The sequence below is a fragment of the Balaenoptera ricei genome, chromosome 15, assembly GCF_028023285.1.
Source record: "Balaenoptera ricei isolate mBalRic1 chromosome 15, mBalRic1.hap2, whole genome shotgun sequence".
Taxonomy (NCBI): Eukaryota; Metazoa; Chordata; class Mammalia; order Artiodactyla; family Balaenopteridae; genus Balaenoptera; species Balaenoptera ricei.
In genome coordinates this window covers 17,608,768-17,623,609 of record NC_082653.1, presented here as the reverse complement: position 1 = coordinate 17,623,609, position 14,842 = coordinate 17,608,768, and the positions used below count along the sequence as shown (strand labels likewise).

Here is a 14,842-nt window from a genome sequence, read left to right as displayed (position 1 = left end):
CATGGCAACAGTTTGCAATAGATTGTAAATTTTTATTGAGATGATCATCTTGCGATTGAATTTCAAAATGCATTATATGATCATCAGCAAATAAGTCCATGGGGGCTGCTAAAGTACTTTGAATATCATTTATAAAGATCAAAAACCCTGGAAACCCTGTAGAAAGAGAAAAGTCTCATCGGCAGGATCAAATCAATTATTTTTATGGATGAATACTGAATTGCAAAGCTGAGATAAGGCATTACCTGGTTTAATAACATATCCTTATGTCTTTCTAAAGTAGTAAGTTTTATAATCAGGTTTCAATGAGGAATTTTACCAAAGGCCTGTTTTTGAAACTAATCAAGAAAATGGCATCTCCGTTCATCGTGGTGGTTCAATAACGTTCAAAGGAATATTCCCAAGCAAAGGAAATACTCACTAACTTTGGGTTACATGCTACCAAGACGCACTACTGAGATATTTAAGAATGGTTACAGTCAATTCTGCTATAACGCTTATTTTGAAAATGCAAATGTCTTCCAACACGATTGATATATTAGGGAACAATGTGAGCATAACATGAATTTCATATTTGCTATGTGAGATTTTGTACACAGAAACACTAGTGAAGCAGAAAACCGCACCCAGCTGGACTGAGTCACGCAGGAACACACAAGACGCACCCACCTCAAACATCTACCTGCTTCCTTCGTTCACTGTGTGTGTTACAAGCCATATTGATCCACACATGGTGTCACAACTTACTGCCACTTTCAGACAGCCCTCCTCCACCACTGCACAGAAGCTCATGGGCTGCAGCCTTTCTGATACCCACTTCCACAGGCAAACTCCAGGATGTTTCACGGTTACACCCCATTTGTAGTACAGTATTTATGCATATCTTAGCCATTAACACGTGTACAATTGTGCTGCCATTTTTACTAGGTTCCTCTCTTTTTGGTGTGTCACTGATGAGTGCTGTGACCCAGCCCCATTTTCCCCCATAAGCCCAGTGGTTTTTACTGCATAACTTTGAATAGTGCAATGATTTTTAGGCACACGTATGTTGCATTATAGCAGAACTGACTGTGTTTTACTTTTTTGTTCCACAGAAGTCACTGTGCTGATGAGTCCTTCTCTCCCCACCCACAAGCCATCAGGATTCCTTTTCCCTCAGAAGTCAATGGCTCATGCTGCCACTTCCCTGGTCCGCCACTGGAGCACCCCCAGCTCTGCACACCACACGATCAAGGGCATTCGAGTCAGGAAACCTGAGGGCAAATCCTGAGTGTGCTGCTGGCCAATTCTATGACTTTGGATAAGATTTTTAAAAATATTGAGTCTCTATTCTTTCATTTATATATGAGATAAAAGTACTTACATCAAATGGTTACTTAGGAAAAATGAGATAAAATAAATAATGCGATTTGCAGCAAAAAACAAACAAACAAATCCATAAAACACTGAGTCCTTTTAATTTCTTGAGTTGCATTTGAAGCCAGAACATCTCAGGGGTACAGTCAGGGGTACAATCCCAGACAATACCCCTTGTTAGAAACACCACAGAAGCCTAGAGCTCTTGGGGATAGATACAAAGAACACTCCCATACATAGCCCTAGTCCGCAAACTCTTTAGCAGCATCCAGGAACCTCAGAGAAACCGCTGGAGCCTGGCTGGAGGGAACACTGAGCCAGGAGCCTGTAGGGATGTAGAACCCAAAGGACCCTTGGACAGAGAGGCTCAGCCCAGGCTCCTAAGTAGGTGCCAGAAACCCCCAAGGGACACAGAGGTGGGAGGCTCTCAGGAACTAAGGCATTTCCAGAATCCACTGAGAGACACTTTCAGAGCCAGGAGGCACTCAAGATGTAGCTGGCACCAGGAGCCCCTCAGAGACAGAACTAGAACCAGGAGCCCTCAGGGACATTGTCAAAACCAAGAGCTCATTAGGGTCACAGGCCCAGCCCAGAGATCCTCAGGGACAAAAATAAAATCAGGAACACCTGACATATGCAACAAGAATCAGAAGCACTCAGAGACATAGACCAGATGAAGCCTCAGGTCACATGGTCAGAGCCAGGAGCCCCGGGAGATACAACCAGAGCCTGGAACCTTCGGAGACACAGCCAGGAGCTCTCAGAGAAGCAGGCCCAGGAGCTCTCAGAGAAACAAGGCCAGGAGCCCTCAGAGACACAGAATCAAGAGCCCTCAGAGGCAATGTCAGCACTAGGAAGGCTCAGACACACCAGTGGCACCAGAAGCCCTTGGAGAGAGGGAACCAGTGTCCCGGGAAACACTTTCAGGACCAGGAACCTCTCCATGACACAGCTAGAGTCAGGGGGTTCTTAGACTCCCAGTCAAAGCCAGGAGGTCCCCAGACATGCCTCTGGAGCCTCTAAGACAAGACCAAAACTCTGTTGGTTTTTTTTAATCACAACAGGAAGCACACTCATACCAAAGTTGAGGAGTGACTGTCACAGGAGCAATCACTCCCAGCAACTGCCCAACCTCTCAAAACGGAGTCAGGAAGAAGAGTCCTACCTGCACACTTGGTTCTGGTGGTGAGGGGAGGCCCTGGCGGTCCCGTGCCCCCTTCCCCTGGTCGCGTGAGCAGCACCCGGATCTCATACTCCACATCGGGGTCCAGATGCCACAGCTTATAGTTGGGAGAGTCGACGATGTGGGTCTCTGCCCAGGTGCCGGTGGTGGTGCGATACTCCACTTCCTTCAGGATGATGGGGCCGTCTCCAATGATGGAGTTGGCATTCGGCTTGATCCACAGGTATGTGGCCCCCACGGCCAGCAGCTCTGGGGGGGCGATGGGAGTGGGAGGCTCTGAAAGACAGGAATCAGCAAAGGATGTCAGACCCAAAAGATTTATAGAGCAGACTCCAAACATGTGAGGACAAAGGACAGAATTCCGGACAGCCATAGAAAACAGCCCAAATCCCTTTCTCAACCCATTCACGACCTACTTTAATTAAATAATTGTATGTAAATACCTGAAGCAGTATTTCTTAAGTAACTATATTCAACACCTATTGTATCTCCTTCATTTAAAGAAAGGAAAGAATGATGGCCATCGTGAGGAAAAGATTTTTTCTTGAACACGGCAAAGCTGCCTGGGGTAACAGTCTCTTTTCTAACCTCAAATGAGAACCTGCCTTTACTAAAGCGGAGTTTGGTTCAAAACCCAGGAGAGTCAGGAGTTTATAAACATTTCTTTTATAGGAACACATAGATTGTTAGTGGATGTTCTTCCAAATAGTGATAGGAGCCTAAGTAGCAAAGGGATGATGGCATAGCAGGAATTCAGCTTCTTCCTCAACCCTGGCAATTTCCTCCAGCAGAGAGAGGGGCACTGGCCACAGTGACCCCAGTGGGAATCAAGGGTCAAGGGAAAAGTCATGCTGAATAATCTTGGATCTCCTATGTGTTGCCATCTCTTTTCCATTAAGTTCTATAACTTCAGCTAAACAGACCAGAATTTCAGCAAGCATTAATGATGGCCTCTTTCTGGCAATTTTTAGCTCACTGGAGAATTATCATTTACTTTATCCTTATTTACCAGAAAATCTCATCTGCATCACTTTGTGTAATTCTTGGGACATTACCACCTCCGTTTTAATGAATTAAAAAACTGAGAACCCAAGTGATCAGATCACCTAACCAAGACAGTGGAGCAGGTAAGGCAGGATGGAACCCACATCTGATGCCTTTCAAGACCAGCTCTCCCTTTGGAAAGCTGTTTGCCTCTCGATACCCATTTTCTACAGATCAATGTGGATATATTTATTTTTATTTGTAGCAAAAAATGGCAGCGGGACAACAATAAAGAAGTGAGAAGAAAGAGAAAATAGGCCCCCTTCCCTACCACCCAATATAATCACCATTTTTATTTCTCCATGTTCCATTCCAATTTCTACGCGTATACTTAAACCATTTTTTTGTGGTTACAGTAACACATAGACCCAATGTAGATTTTCTTTCCTTCCCTCACTTATTAGATCCAAAGGACTTTGTTTATATATTATGTGGATTTTACCATCGCTGTCTTTAATAGTGATAGAACAGTCCATCAGATAATTCCACTAATTATTCTCCGATTGTTGGGCACATGAGTTGTTTGCTGCAATGAACATCTTTGTGCAAATGATTCTACTCCATCTCGTCTCATATTTTCCTAGGACCAACTTCCAGGAAGGGGATTATCTATCAAAGGGTATGAACAAGTTATTGATTCTTGGAGTAGAACTAGGAAGTGAAGGGTGGGGAAGGCATTTGGGGGTGGAGTACAACGTAGCTGTGCTCAAGAACTTTTGGAGAGCCTCTGAGCTATTCAGGTGGCTAAGGCAGGTATGAGTTTCAGTTTGGAACTCAGGTGACAGCTCTGGGATAGACAGGGCTCATTCAGTGTTTTCTTTCTAATTAATTATCTAGCAACAAAGATTCTCCAGAAAGAGAATAATCATTATGAAGCAGAGGTGGACAATATTTTCTCAGTGTGACTCGAAGCAAATCTTCAGCGACAAGTTCAGATTGCCTCTATTATAGCCTGCCATTTGGTCAGAGAAGGAAATTAAGCAGATTAGTCAAGCTAGATGCTTCTCTTTACAAAGCCATGGAGGTTATTACTCAAGGCCTTGTTATCTCAAAGGTGTTTGCAAATTGATTTTTGGATAATTTGTTCCAGGTAGGGAAGTTAAGTTGGCAGGCAGATAATTTCTGGGCTCATCCTTTGTGCATTTTAAATATATAGACCCTTTGATCACCATTATCAACTCTCCAGAGTTCCCATCAGTCTCCAATGAGGCCCCACGGGTGATATTTTATAGCTCTGTGATGACTGGGTCCAATTCCTTAGTATAATTATTCACAGACCAGCCCTAGACAGAATTAAGATCAGCAGGCTTTAATACTTTAAGGCTTGAGCAAGTGGCTACATTTAACTCTCTTCCACTGACTTTCCACAATGGTTTCTGCTCTCCTATTTCAGGCATTAGCAGTAAATTGCTGACCACCAGAAAGAAAATAAAGTATCAATCTTTCCAAATGTTTAGTCCCTTTTCATGTATTTCTGAAGGTAGGTGCAAGTATAGTAAGCAGCATTCCCTCGAGGATATAAATGTCTCCATCTCAAATGACAAACTAGTTTACACGCCCATGTGCAGACTATCCTTCCCTCTGACCCCTCAAGAATTGTCAGGAAGTACGTCCTAGTGTTTCCTGTACTTGGCACCAAGAGGCCATCAGATTATTCTTGTTTTTTCTGTTTTTAGTAATTTATAGATTTATAAATGGCATTCTTTAGAAGCCACATGTACTAGTGGTTCAAAGAGAAAAAAACAGGAATGAGACACAGAATGATTTTTTTCGGTAGGTACCACCTTTTTAAATAATGCACAGAAAGACCGTGTTTATCTGTATCAGTTGTCCTGAGATGAACTGTTCAGACGGACAGTGCAAGAACTCTATGAAGACATCCAATCCAACCACCAGAGTCACCAGACAGGAAACCAAGGACCAGGGAGAGGCCATGAAGCTAGAAGGAGGTGTAGGCAGCTTTGGAACTCAGGGCCCAGGTAGCATTCCCGCCCATCGTTTTCTCCTCTTGTACTTCAGATGTTTAAGCAATTAATCAGAAAGATCATTGAAGGAAGTCTAAAAGAGTAGTCTTTAACTTTGGGGGATACAAAGGACCTTATGAAAATGTGGTGAGAAGTTCTAGACTTTCCCCAGGAAAATGCACATAAGTCTACTACCTAGAGTTCTGTACATCATTTCAGGAATTCACGAACCCTTTTGAAGCCCTTACATGAACCCTTGAAGAGTCCATACTGAAAATAAAGGAAATCCACAGAGATTCTAATGACAGCCCACAAGCCCCTAAGAGCTGACACTTCTCTGGGACCCTGACCCTTTGTTGCAGGGGCTAAAGGCTGGGAGCACAATCATGTAAGGAAATGGAACTTGATGTAGGGGTCATAGACCTAGTACTTCCAGGCTCCAGGTTCGCAAGCGTTTGGGTGAAAATTAACATGCTAAGATTTCCCCAGGACAACGCCAAGTAAATGTCTAGGTTCCCATGACTATGACCCACCCAGCACGTTCATAGATTCAACATCTGGGCTAAAACATTTGAAGGAAAAAAACATGATTCTACCCATTTAATGTTATAACTTAGGTAGAAATCTTCCACAGAGGCTGCCTTAGTAGCTTGGGTTGCTATAGCAAAATACTATAGACTGGGTAGCTTACACAACAGACATGTATTTCTCACAGTTCTGGAAGCTGAGAAGTCCAAGATCAAGGTTCCAACAGATTCAGTGTCTGGTGAGGACCCTCTTCCTGGTTTGCAGACAGCTGCCTTCTTGCTGTGTCCTCACATGGTGCTGGTCTCTTCCTCTTCTTACAAGGGGATTAATTCCATAATGGGGACTCTGCACACATGACCACATCTAAACCTAATCAGCTCCCAAAGGCCCAACTCCTAATACCATCACATTGGGATGAGGGCTTCCACATATGAATGGGCACAGGCCATGTTTTCAAATCCATCCTTCTCTGCATGAAGGGCTTTGTCTAATTGTGGGGTGTTGAGACGAACAACCTGGCAGAGAGAAACTCCCTGTGAAAGAAACCCCAACTAGTGTGTACTCTGTGCCTCTCATGTGCCAGACAGAGTGCTGAGTGTGTGCAATTTAGTGGTGAAAAGAAATACAGGTTGTCTGTACCCACGGACTCACGGGGTAAGGCAGCCAATTAAAGAGGCATTGACAATAACGTGGAATGAGAGTCATGATGGGGTGACAGGAACAGTTATGAGGCCTGTGAAGGGGCCTAATCTAGTCGAGAGCTTAGGGAAGCTCTTGCAGAGAACATCTGGGCATGATCTATGGGGCCAGAAATTCACATTAAGTCTGTGAGCAAAGAGACTGTCCTAGGAATCCTGTAGTTCTGAGTTGCTTGGTAAGGTACCACCCAGAGCCAGACTGGTAAACAATTTTTTAAAACTATGTACTCTGCACACCTATTCATTCACTCATTATATAAACATCAAGTATCTGCTTCATGTCACACTCAGTCTTAGCCACTGAGGATACAGCAGTAGACAAAACAGACACAGTCCTGGTTGCCAGGAGCTCACATTCCAGCTTTCGCTCAAGGACTGAGAGAAAGAGGAATAAGGAGAGAAAGAAGTTAATTGAGAAGCTGCTGAAGAGGAGAAAATCATAGGACAAGCCAGGCCTAGGTTGATGCTTATGGATCAATCAACTGATACACATACATACAACAGAATACTACGCAGCAAGGGAAAGGGAACAAACAACTGATACTCACCATGGACAAATCTCAAAAGAAAATTATGTTGTGCAAAAGAAGAATGCATAATGATTCCATTTATATGAAAAGTTCAAGAACAGGCAAAACTGATCTATGGCGATAAAAGCCAGAATTACAGTTACCTGTGGGAACAGGTACTGACTTGGACGAGGCATAATGGAACTTTTTGGGGTGTTAAAATGTACTACACATTGATTTGCGTGATTAAATAATAACAACCAGAACCGCGTTAACGCTGGTGGAGTGATTTCCTGGAAGGACGCATAAGAAAACTTTCTGGGGTGATAAAAATTTCCTTATCTTGACTAGAATTGTGTAAGACTCATCAAACTGTACACTTCAAATATAGGTATTTCACTGTATGTAAATGATACCTAAATAAAAGTCTAAGGAAAACAAACAAAAATATGGCTTGCCTGTAACCCAGCAAAATTAAGAAGAATGCCACAAAACCTTACTTGGAACTGAACCCCAGAATATTTGGAGGGAATGAGCCTTTAATCGCGTATCATTTCTGTCCACACAATTCCATCAGCAGCATCAGATGCTTGATTGCCGTGAGCTTTCTTAACAAGAGGTTGTTCAGGCACACATCAGTTCTCATTCATGAGTCTTTTCACATATGAAATGACCAAGCCCTCTCTTTACCTGGTCCCACACCATCAGCTGTGTGGAGCCAGGAGGAAGTGTTTGACATTTGATGGCCCTCTCTGCTGACAAAGGTTGGAACCAAATCAAGAGGGAGGGAGCCTGGTTTTCAGGGAGATGAGATCTGAGTTGGGAGATGGCTCTGGCCCCCTCTGGCCGGGAATAAAAGCACTTTGAGGACAAGAACCCCATGGACCATCATCCCTGAGGCCTGGGCAGCAACTGCCCCCGACCGGTCAAGGCTCTCCTTCAACATGTAGGTGGTGAGGTGACCCCTTAATGCAATTCTGCTTCATCCTCAGACAGCAATCTCCAGACCAATTCTGTCTTTCTCTTTCCTGCTGTGAGCACTTATAACAGTTTGACTCCCCGGAAATTCCTACAGAGAGCAACAGGGCTTCAAATAGCTGGAGAGCAAGCTTTGCGATTATGTATTGCCTGCTCCAGACAGAAATCAAATATTTTGAGAAAAACTGAATGTTAGTAAGACGTGAAGTGAGCCCTGAGACATGTTTAAGGTGAATACAGTCTGGCCTCTGACATTGTCTATCACCCTGTGCCTCCCACCTGATCACCTTTCCAACTGCATTGCATTTACTGACCCATAGGAGTTCACGGGAATGCCCCACCCTACCCCACCCGCCAACGTACCACACATACCCACAGGCTATTTTATCATTCCCATATCCACACTTTTGCACACATTTTTTCCCAACTGGAACATCGTTTCTTTTGCTTTGAACCAAACCATGCCCATTTTTCTTTTCAATTCTGCTGCACAGACCACAAGGCTAGGCACAGAGAAGGTGTTTCAAAAGCATCATGACGGTTAGATTTTCTACCCATTGGCATGCAATACTTTCATAAAATAAGGCACTGACGATCAAAGAGGAGAAGGGAATCTAGCTTGGGGCCGGGGTTTGCCTTTCTTTGTCTTTCACCACTAGTCAGCTGTGTGACCCTGGACACACCACCCAGTCTCAGTGGTTCTCAGTATTTTCATCTTTAGAATTAAAGATGGTTCAAGTTATAAAAGTATCTGAATTTTCTGCCAAGGACCATAGGGGTTCTATGTGGATATGTTTACTGACTCTACCCTGGCTGTGTTGTCAGTAGGAGACTGCACCGTCTCAGTCATCTCTGGCCCATGAGGTCCCCGAGCAGAAGACATAATAAGTAGATACAGCATCCAATCCAGCAGTATGTGCCAACTAGAATTAGTCTTTGTGTCCCAGCCTAACATATGGCCAAGGTTCAATAAATATTTAATGTCTCATTTTACTGGACAGAGAAAATATTGGACAAGTTTTCCCAAAATAAGAGGTCGAGGTGGCAAGAAAGGGGTGAAAAAGAGAAAGGAGAGTGGCAGAGAGAATAGTGGACTTACATCCAAGCTGGGAACTGGATGTGTTTGGGAGAAGGCATCAAACAACTAGAACAGAACAATAATCAAAGACATAGCTAAAAAAAAATTTATTTGAACTAAATGAAGGTCTGAGTTTGTGGACTAGGAAGACCACAGTGGGTTGCAGGAAAAATCAATGACAAGACTCAAAGTTAAGCACATACTGGCAATATTTTGAAATACCAGACTAAAGAAAAATTCCCACAGCATCTAGACAAAAACAGATCTCCAGCAAAACAAAACAAAAAGACTAAAAAATTAGTTTCCAGAGTTCATCATTTCAATTTGAAACACTGGGATATAACGGTGAAGGTGATAACAGTAATAATCATCACAAATGACAGCAGCAGCAGCTAACGAGTTCTGCCCATTTTTGATGCACCTGCCACTGTTCTTAGTGCCTTAAAATATTAACTCATTTAACCTTCACAGCAACTCTACGGGTAGCTAATACTGTGATTCACGTTTTTCTGAACAGAAGAAAGAGATGCAGGATAAGTAATTTGCCCAATGCCAGACGATTAGTAATTTAAAGAACCAGGCTTAAGGCCAAGGAAGCCTTACTGGGGGGTCTGCATTCCCAACCACAATAGTATAACACACACACAAGGTTTTAAGAGGATGTTTCATGTCCCAAGAATTTTATAGCCAGCTAAGTTGTGGTGCATTGGGAAAGCCAAAAGATAGACAATTTCAGATTCTGAAAAATGCAGAAGACATACAATCTACACACCCTTCCTTGGAGAAAAATTACTTGAAAATAGACCCTAGTCCACATTGGGGTGAGTCGAAATCATTACCTCTAGGATGGGGGAACTGGGATAGCAAAAGGATAGGTCCTGTGGGATAATTACGACCACAGGACTCTTCCTTCTCAGAAAAGAGTCTAGAAGAGAATCACTGTCTCATGCCACACCAAATGGGAGACAAAACCCAAACTTAAAAAAAAAAGACAGAAATCCCAATGGCATTTAGATCGTGCTTAAAAGCAAGCAACTTCACTATGAATGGTTAACCCTTGCTTTGGCAATAATTCTGAAAATGGACACAAAAAATTTCTCTGGAATAGTTTCTCCCTTAGACAAGAGTCTCCAAAGGTACAGAAGTCCAATTTTAACTAAATTAAAATGAACCCCCAAAATCCCACCTACCTATGCCTCTTAAAATGCCTAGCCATAAATAGACCAAATGTTGGTGTTTTCCTTAGGATTGTGAGGAAATGAGTACTGTTTTCTTTTCTTTTTTGTGTTTCTACAAATGTCCTCTAATAAACCTGAACTGGGTGTTTATTCCAAAGACAAGCATTTTACTTTTTTTGGGGGGAGGTGGTTAAAAATATTTATTATGATAAAATATATATGACATAAAATGTCATTTTAATCATTTTCAGTGTACAATTCAGTGTATTAATAACATTCGTACTGTTGTGCAACCATCACTGTTCTGTGTTTCCAAATCTTTTCCATCACCCAAAAAGAAACTGTAAACATAAGACAGTATCTCCCATCCCCCTCTTCTCCCAGCCACTGGGAACCACTACTCTACTTTCTGTCTCTATGAATTTGCCTACGTAGGTATTTCATATAAATAGAATCATACAATATTTGTCTTTTCGTCACTGCCTTATTTCACATAGCATATTTTCAAGTTCATCCATATTGTAGCATATATCACAAATGTATTCCTTTTCATGGGTGAATAATATCCCATTGTATGTATAGACCACATTTTGTTTATGCATTCATTTGTTGATACACACTTGAGTTGTTTCTACATTTTGGCTACTGAGAATAATGGTACAATGAACACAGGAGTCAAAGTGACTTTTTTTTTTTTTTCCTTTTTGTGGACATATGTTTTTCTTTCTCTAGAAATGAATTGCTGGGGCACAGGGAAGGTGTACATGTACCTGTTTTTTTTTTTTTAATAGATCTTTATTGGAGTATAATTGCTTCACAATACTGTGTTAGTTTCTGTTGCACAACAAAGCAAATCAGCCATATGCATATACATGTCCCCATATTCCCTCCCTCTTGAGCCTCCATCCCCTCCTCCCTATCCCACCCCTCTAGGTCATCACAGAGCACCGAGCTGATCTCCCTGTGCTATGCGGCTGCTTCCCACCAGCCAACCGTTTTACATTCGGTAGTGTATATATGTCGAAGCTACTCTCACTTTGCCCCAGTTTCACCCTCCCACCCCTTGTCCTCAAGTCCACTTTCTATGTGTACCTCTTTATTCCTGCCTTGCCCCTAGGTTCTTCAGACCTTTTTTTTTTTTTTTTTTTAGATTCCATATATATGTGTTAGCATACGGTATTTGTTTTTCTCTTTCTGACTTACTTCACTCTGTATGACAGACTCTAGGTCCATCCACCTCACTATAAATAACTCAATCTTGTTCCTTTTTATGGCTGAGTAATATTCCATTGTATATATGTGCCACACCTTCTTTATCCATTCACCTGTCGATAGACACTTAGGTTGCTTCCATATCCTGGCTATTGTAAATAGAGCTGCAGTGAACATTGTGGCACATGACTCTTTTTGAATTATGGTTTTCTCAGGGTATATGCCCAGTAGTGGGATTACTGGGTCACATGGTAGTTATATTTTTAGTTTTTTAAGGAACCTCCATACTGTTCTCCATAGTGGCTGTAACAATTTACATTCCCACCAACAGTGCAAGAGGGTTCCCTTTTCTCTACACCCTCTCCAGCATTTATTGTTTGTAGTTTTTTTGATGGTGGCCATTGTGACTGGTGTGAGGTGATACCTCATTGTACTTTTGATTTGCATTTCTCTAATGATTAGTGATGTTGAGCATCTTTTCATGTGCCTCTTGGCCATCTGTATGTCTTTCCTTGGTGAAATGTCTGTTTAGGTCTTCCACCCATTTTTTAACTATATTGTTTTTTTGATACTGAGATCCATGAGCTGTTTGTATATTTTGGAGATTAATCCTTTGTCTGTTGTTTCATTTGTAAATATTTTCTCCCATTCTCCCATTCTTTTTGTCTTATTTATGGTTTCCTTTGCTGTGCAAAAGCTTTTAAGTTTAATTAAGTCCTATTTGTTTATTTTCGTTTTTATTTCCGTTACTCTAGGAAATGGGTCAAAAAAGATCCTGCTGTGGTTTATACCAAAGAGTATTTTTCCTATGTTTTCCTCTAAGAGTTTTATAGTGTCTAGTCTTACATTTAAGTCTTTAATCCATTTGGAGTTTATTTTTGTGTATGGTGTTAGGTAGTGTTCTAATTTCATTCTTTTACATGTAGCTGTCTAGTTTTCCCAGCACCACTTATTGAAGAGGCTGTCTTTTCTCCAAGACAAGCATTTTAAATAAGTGTTCTTATACGTTGAGCTTTTCTAACTGGGTGGGACCTCTGTTGGGGTTCTATGCCCTCCACCACTAGGAGTATTTACAGTCAATCTCCCCTCTCATCTGCCCAGGTAGCAGGTACCAGGTACCAGAAATCAAGAACCAGAACTGTGTCCATTTGCCAAGCCAATTCCCCACCCATTGCTCCTAACACGGAGAGGTCCTGGCCGCTTCTGGCACTGCTCAGAGGTCTCCAACATAAGTTGAGACTTGATTTCCGAACGGTCCTCTCATCATAGCAACTACTATTTTATAGTACTTTACCTGCTTCTTCATTATTTTTCTTCCTCCGATGACCCCGCAAAGCAGACATTTTACAGGTGAGGAGACCACAAGGCTCAGCTACTTTAGGTAGCCTGCCTAATCTCACACAGTGAGTGAGCAGAACTACGTTCAAACCCAGGCCTTCTCAAAGTCTGCACTCTTTCCTCAACACTGCACAGACCCTCTTTGTGCTGCAAGTATTGACACAAAAAGCGTGCTTCTATGTCAGCTCCCCAGCCTGTCAATTCAACAGAATGAAAGTGCTCGCCAAGGACTAGCCGCGCGCCAGGCACTCTGCTAAGGACTTTACCTGCCTCATCGCATTCAATCCTGGCACACCCTTCACGCAGGGGTCATTATCAATCCCAGTTTTAAAAATTAATTTTAAAAATCCTGAAGCTTAAGGAGGCTAATGGCTCACAGTTGCAAGGCTAGTAGGAAAAGGAACCAGGATTCAAACTTAGGAAGATCCCAGAGCAGCACTCATAATCACTACATTATACTATCTCCTGCTACTAGGATTCCCCACAGTTGAGGAAGATGAAGTGATTTATCTTTCAAGGTCACAGAGAAGTGGTCTTGGTGAGAAGGAGAAGCCAGAGCCGGTAACTAGCCAGTACTCTGTTAACCCAGCAGCAGCATGAGTCAACTGTCAGAGAACCACAGATGTGGAAGATACATGGGAAGTCACTGAGCGCTCCCCGCCAGATGCAGAAGTCCCTACAATTAGCTACGACTAGGTGTCCACACAATTGGTGAAGAGTTTTAATGGTGAGACAGCACTTTGAAACATCCCTAGGAGACCAGGGTGTCATATAGGCCTCCAAGAGAGGGCCTCTCCCTACCTTTCCAGGTTCCATAGTTACTAAGCTCCCCTCCACCCACAGCTTTACACACAAGTGACGCAGAGGTAGCAGGAGGTGCTTTTGTGCTGGTCTCTCTGCTGGAACGCTCTTCCCCTTCTTCAGGTGACTCACCTTTTCTTGTCTGTCAAGAGTGAGCTCTCATTTGTTTTGTTTTTTTAATGAACTTATATACAACACAGAAACAGACCCACAGACATAGAAAATGAACTTAGAGTTACCAAAGCAGAAAAGGGGAGGCGGGAAAAATTAAGAGTTCGGGATTAACACATACACACTACTATATACAAAATAGATAGCCAACAAGGACCTTTGCACAGGGAACTATACTCAACATTTTGTAATAACCTATAAGGGAAAAGAATCTGAAAAAGAAAAAATACATATATAGATATAGATAGATATCTGAATCACTTTGCTGTACACCTGAAACCAACACACCATTGTAAATCAACTATACTTCAATAAAAAAATAAAATTAAAAAACATGCTGGTTCTACAGTTAAAAAAAAATAAAAAATAAAAAAATAAATTGACTTCTGTGGGGGGAAAAAAAAAAAAGCGTGAGCTCTCCTCTGGGATGCCCTCCTAGCTGTGTTCTCTGTGCTCCAGCGTGTCTTAGCCCAGGGTCCCAAGAAGCAGAGCTTGAGACGAAGATTCTGTGCAGTGATTGATTGGAGGAGAGTTCTCAGAAGAAGGCAGACTATGGAAGCAAGGATGTGATTTTGGATGCAGACTAGGTCATCCTGATTCCAGGGGCGTTCTGGAGCACAAAATGCACCACTTCGCGGCCCCTCACTGCGGCAAGGGGGGGCAGCCTTTTGTACGCCTGTGTTATTAATTGGATGTGGGCTGCTCTAGGGGTGCAGGCATTGCCCCTCAGCCAAGCAGCTCCCCTGTGGCCAAAGACAAGTGTCCTGATTTCCTAGGACTTCTGTAACTAGGTACCACAAACTG

The 14,842-nt window shown here is 42.5% G+C and overlaps 1 protein-coding gene across 8 annotated transcripts in view; it reads right to left on the bottom strand.

Annotated features, from left to right (window-relative positions):
• The window catches only part of PTPRT (protein tyrosine phosphatase receptor type T), a 1,095,010-nt gene that overhangs the window by 594,471 nt on the left and 485,697 nt on the right, over positions 1–14,842 (bottom strand). For all 8 annotated transcript variants that reach the window (XM_059896616.1, XM_059896620.1, XM_059896617.1 and 5 more), the window contains exon 7: positions 2,522–2,815. In XM_059896616.1, the coding sequence (XP_059752599.1) occupies positions 2,522–2,815 (294 nt within the window). The remainder of the gene's footprint in view (positions 1–2,521; positions 2,816–14,842) is intronic.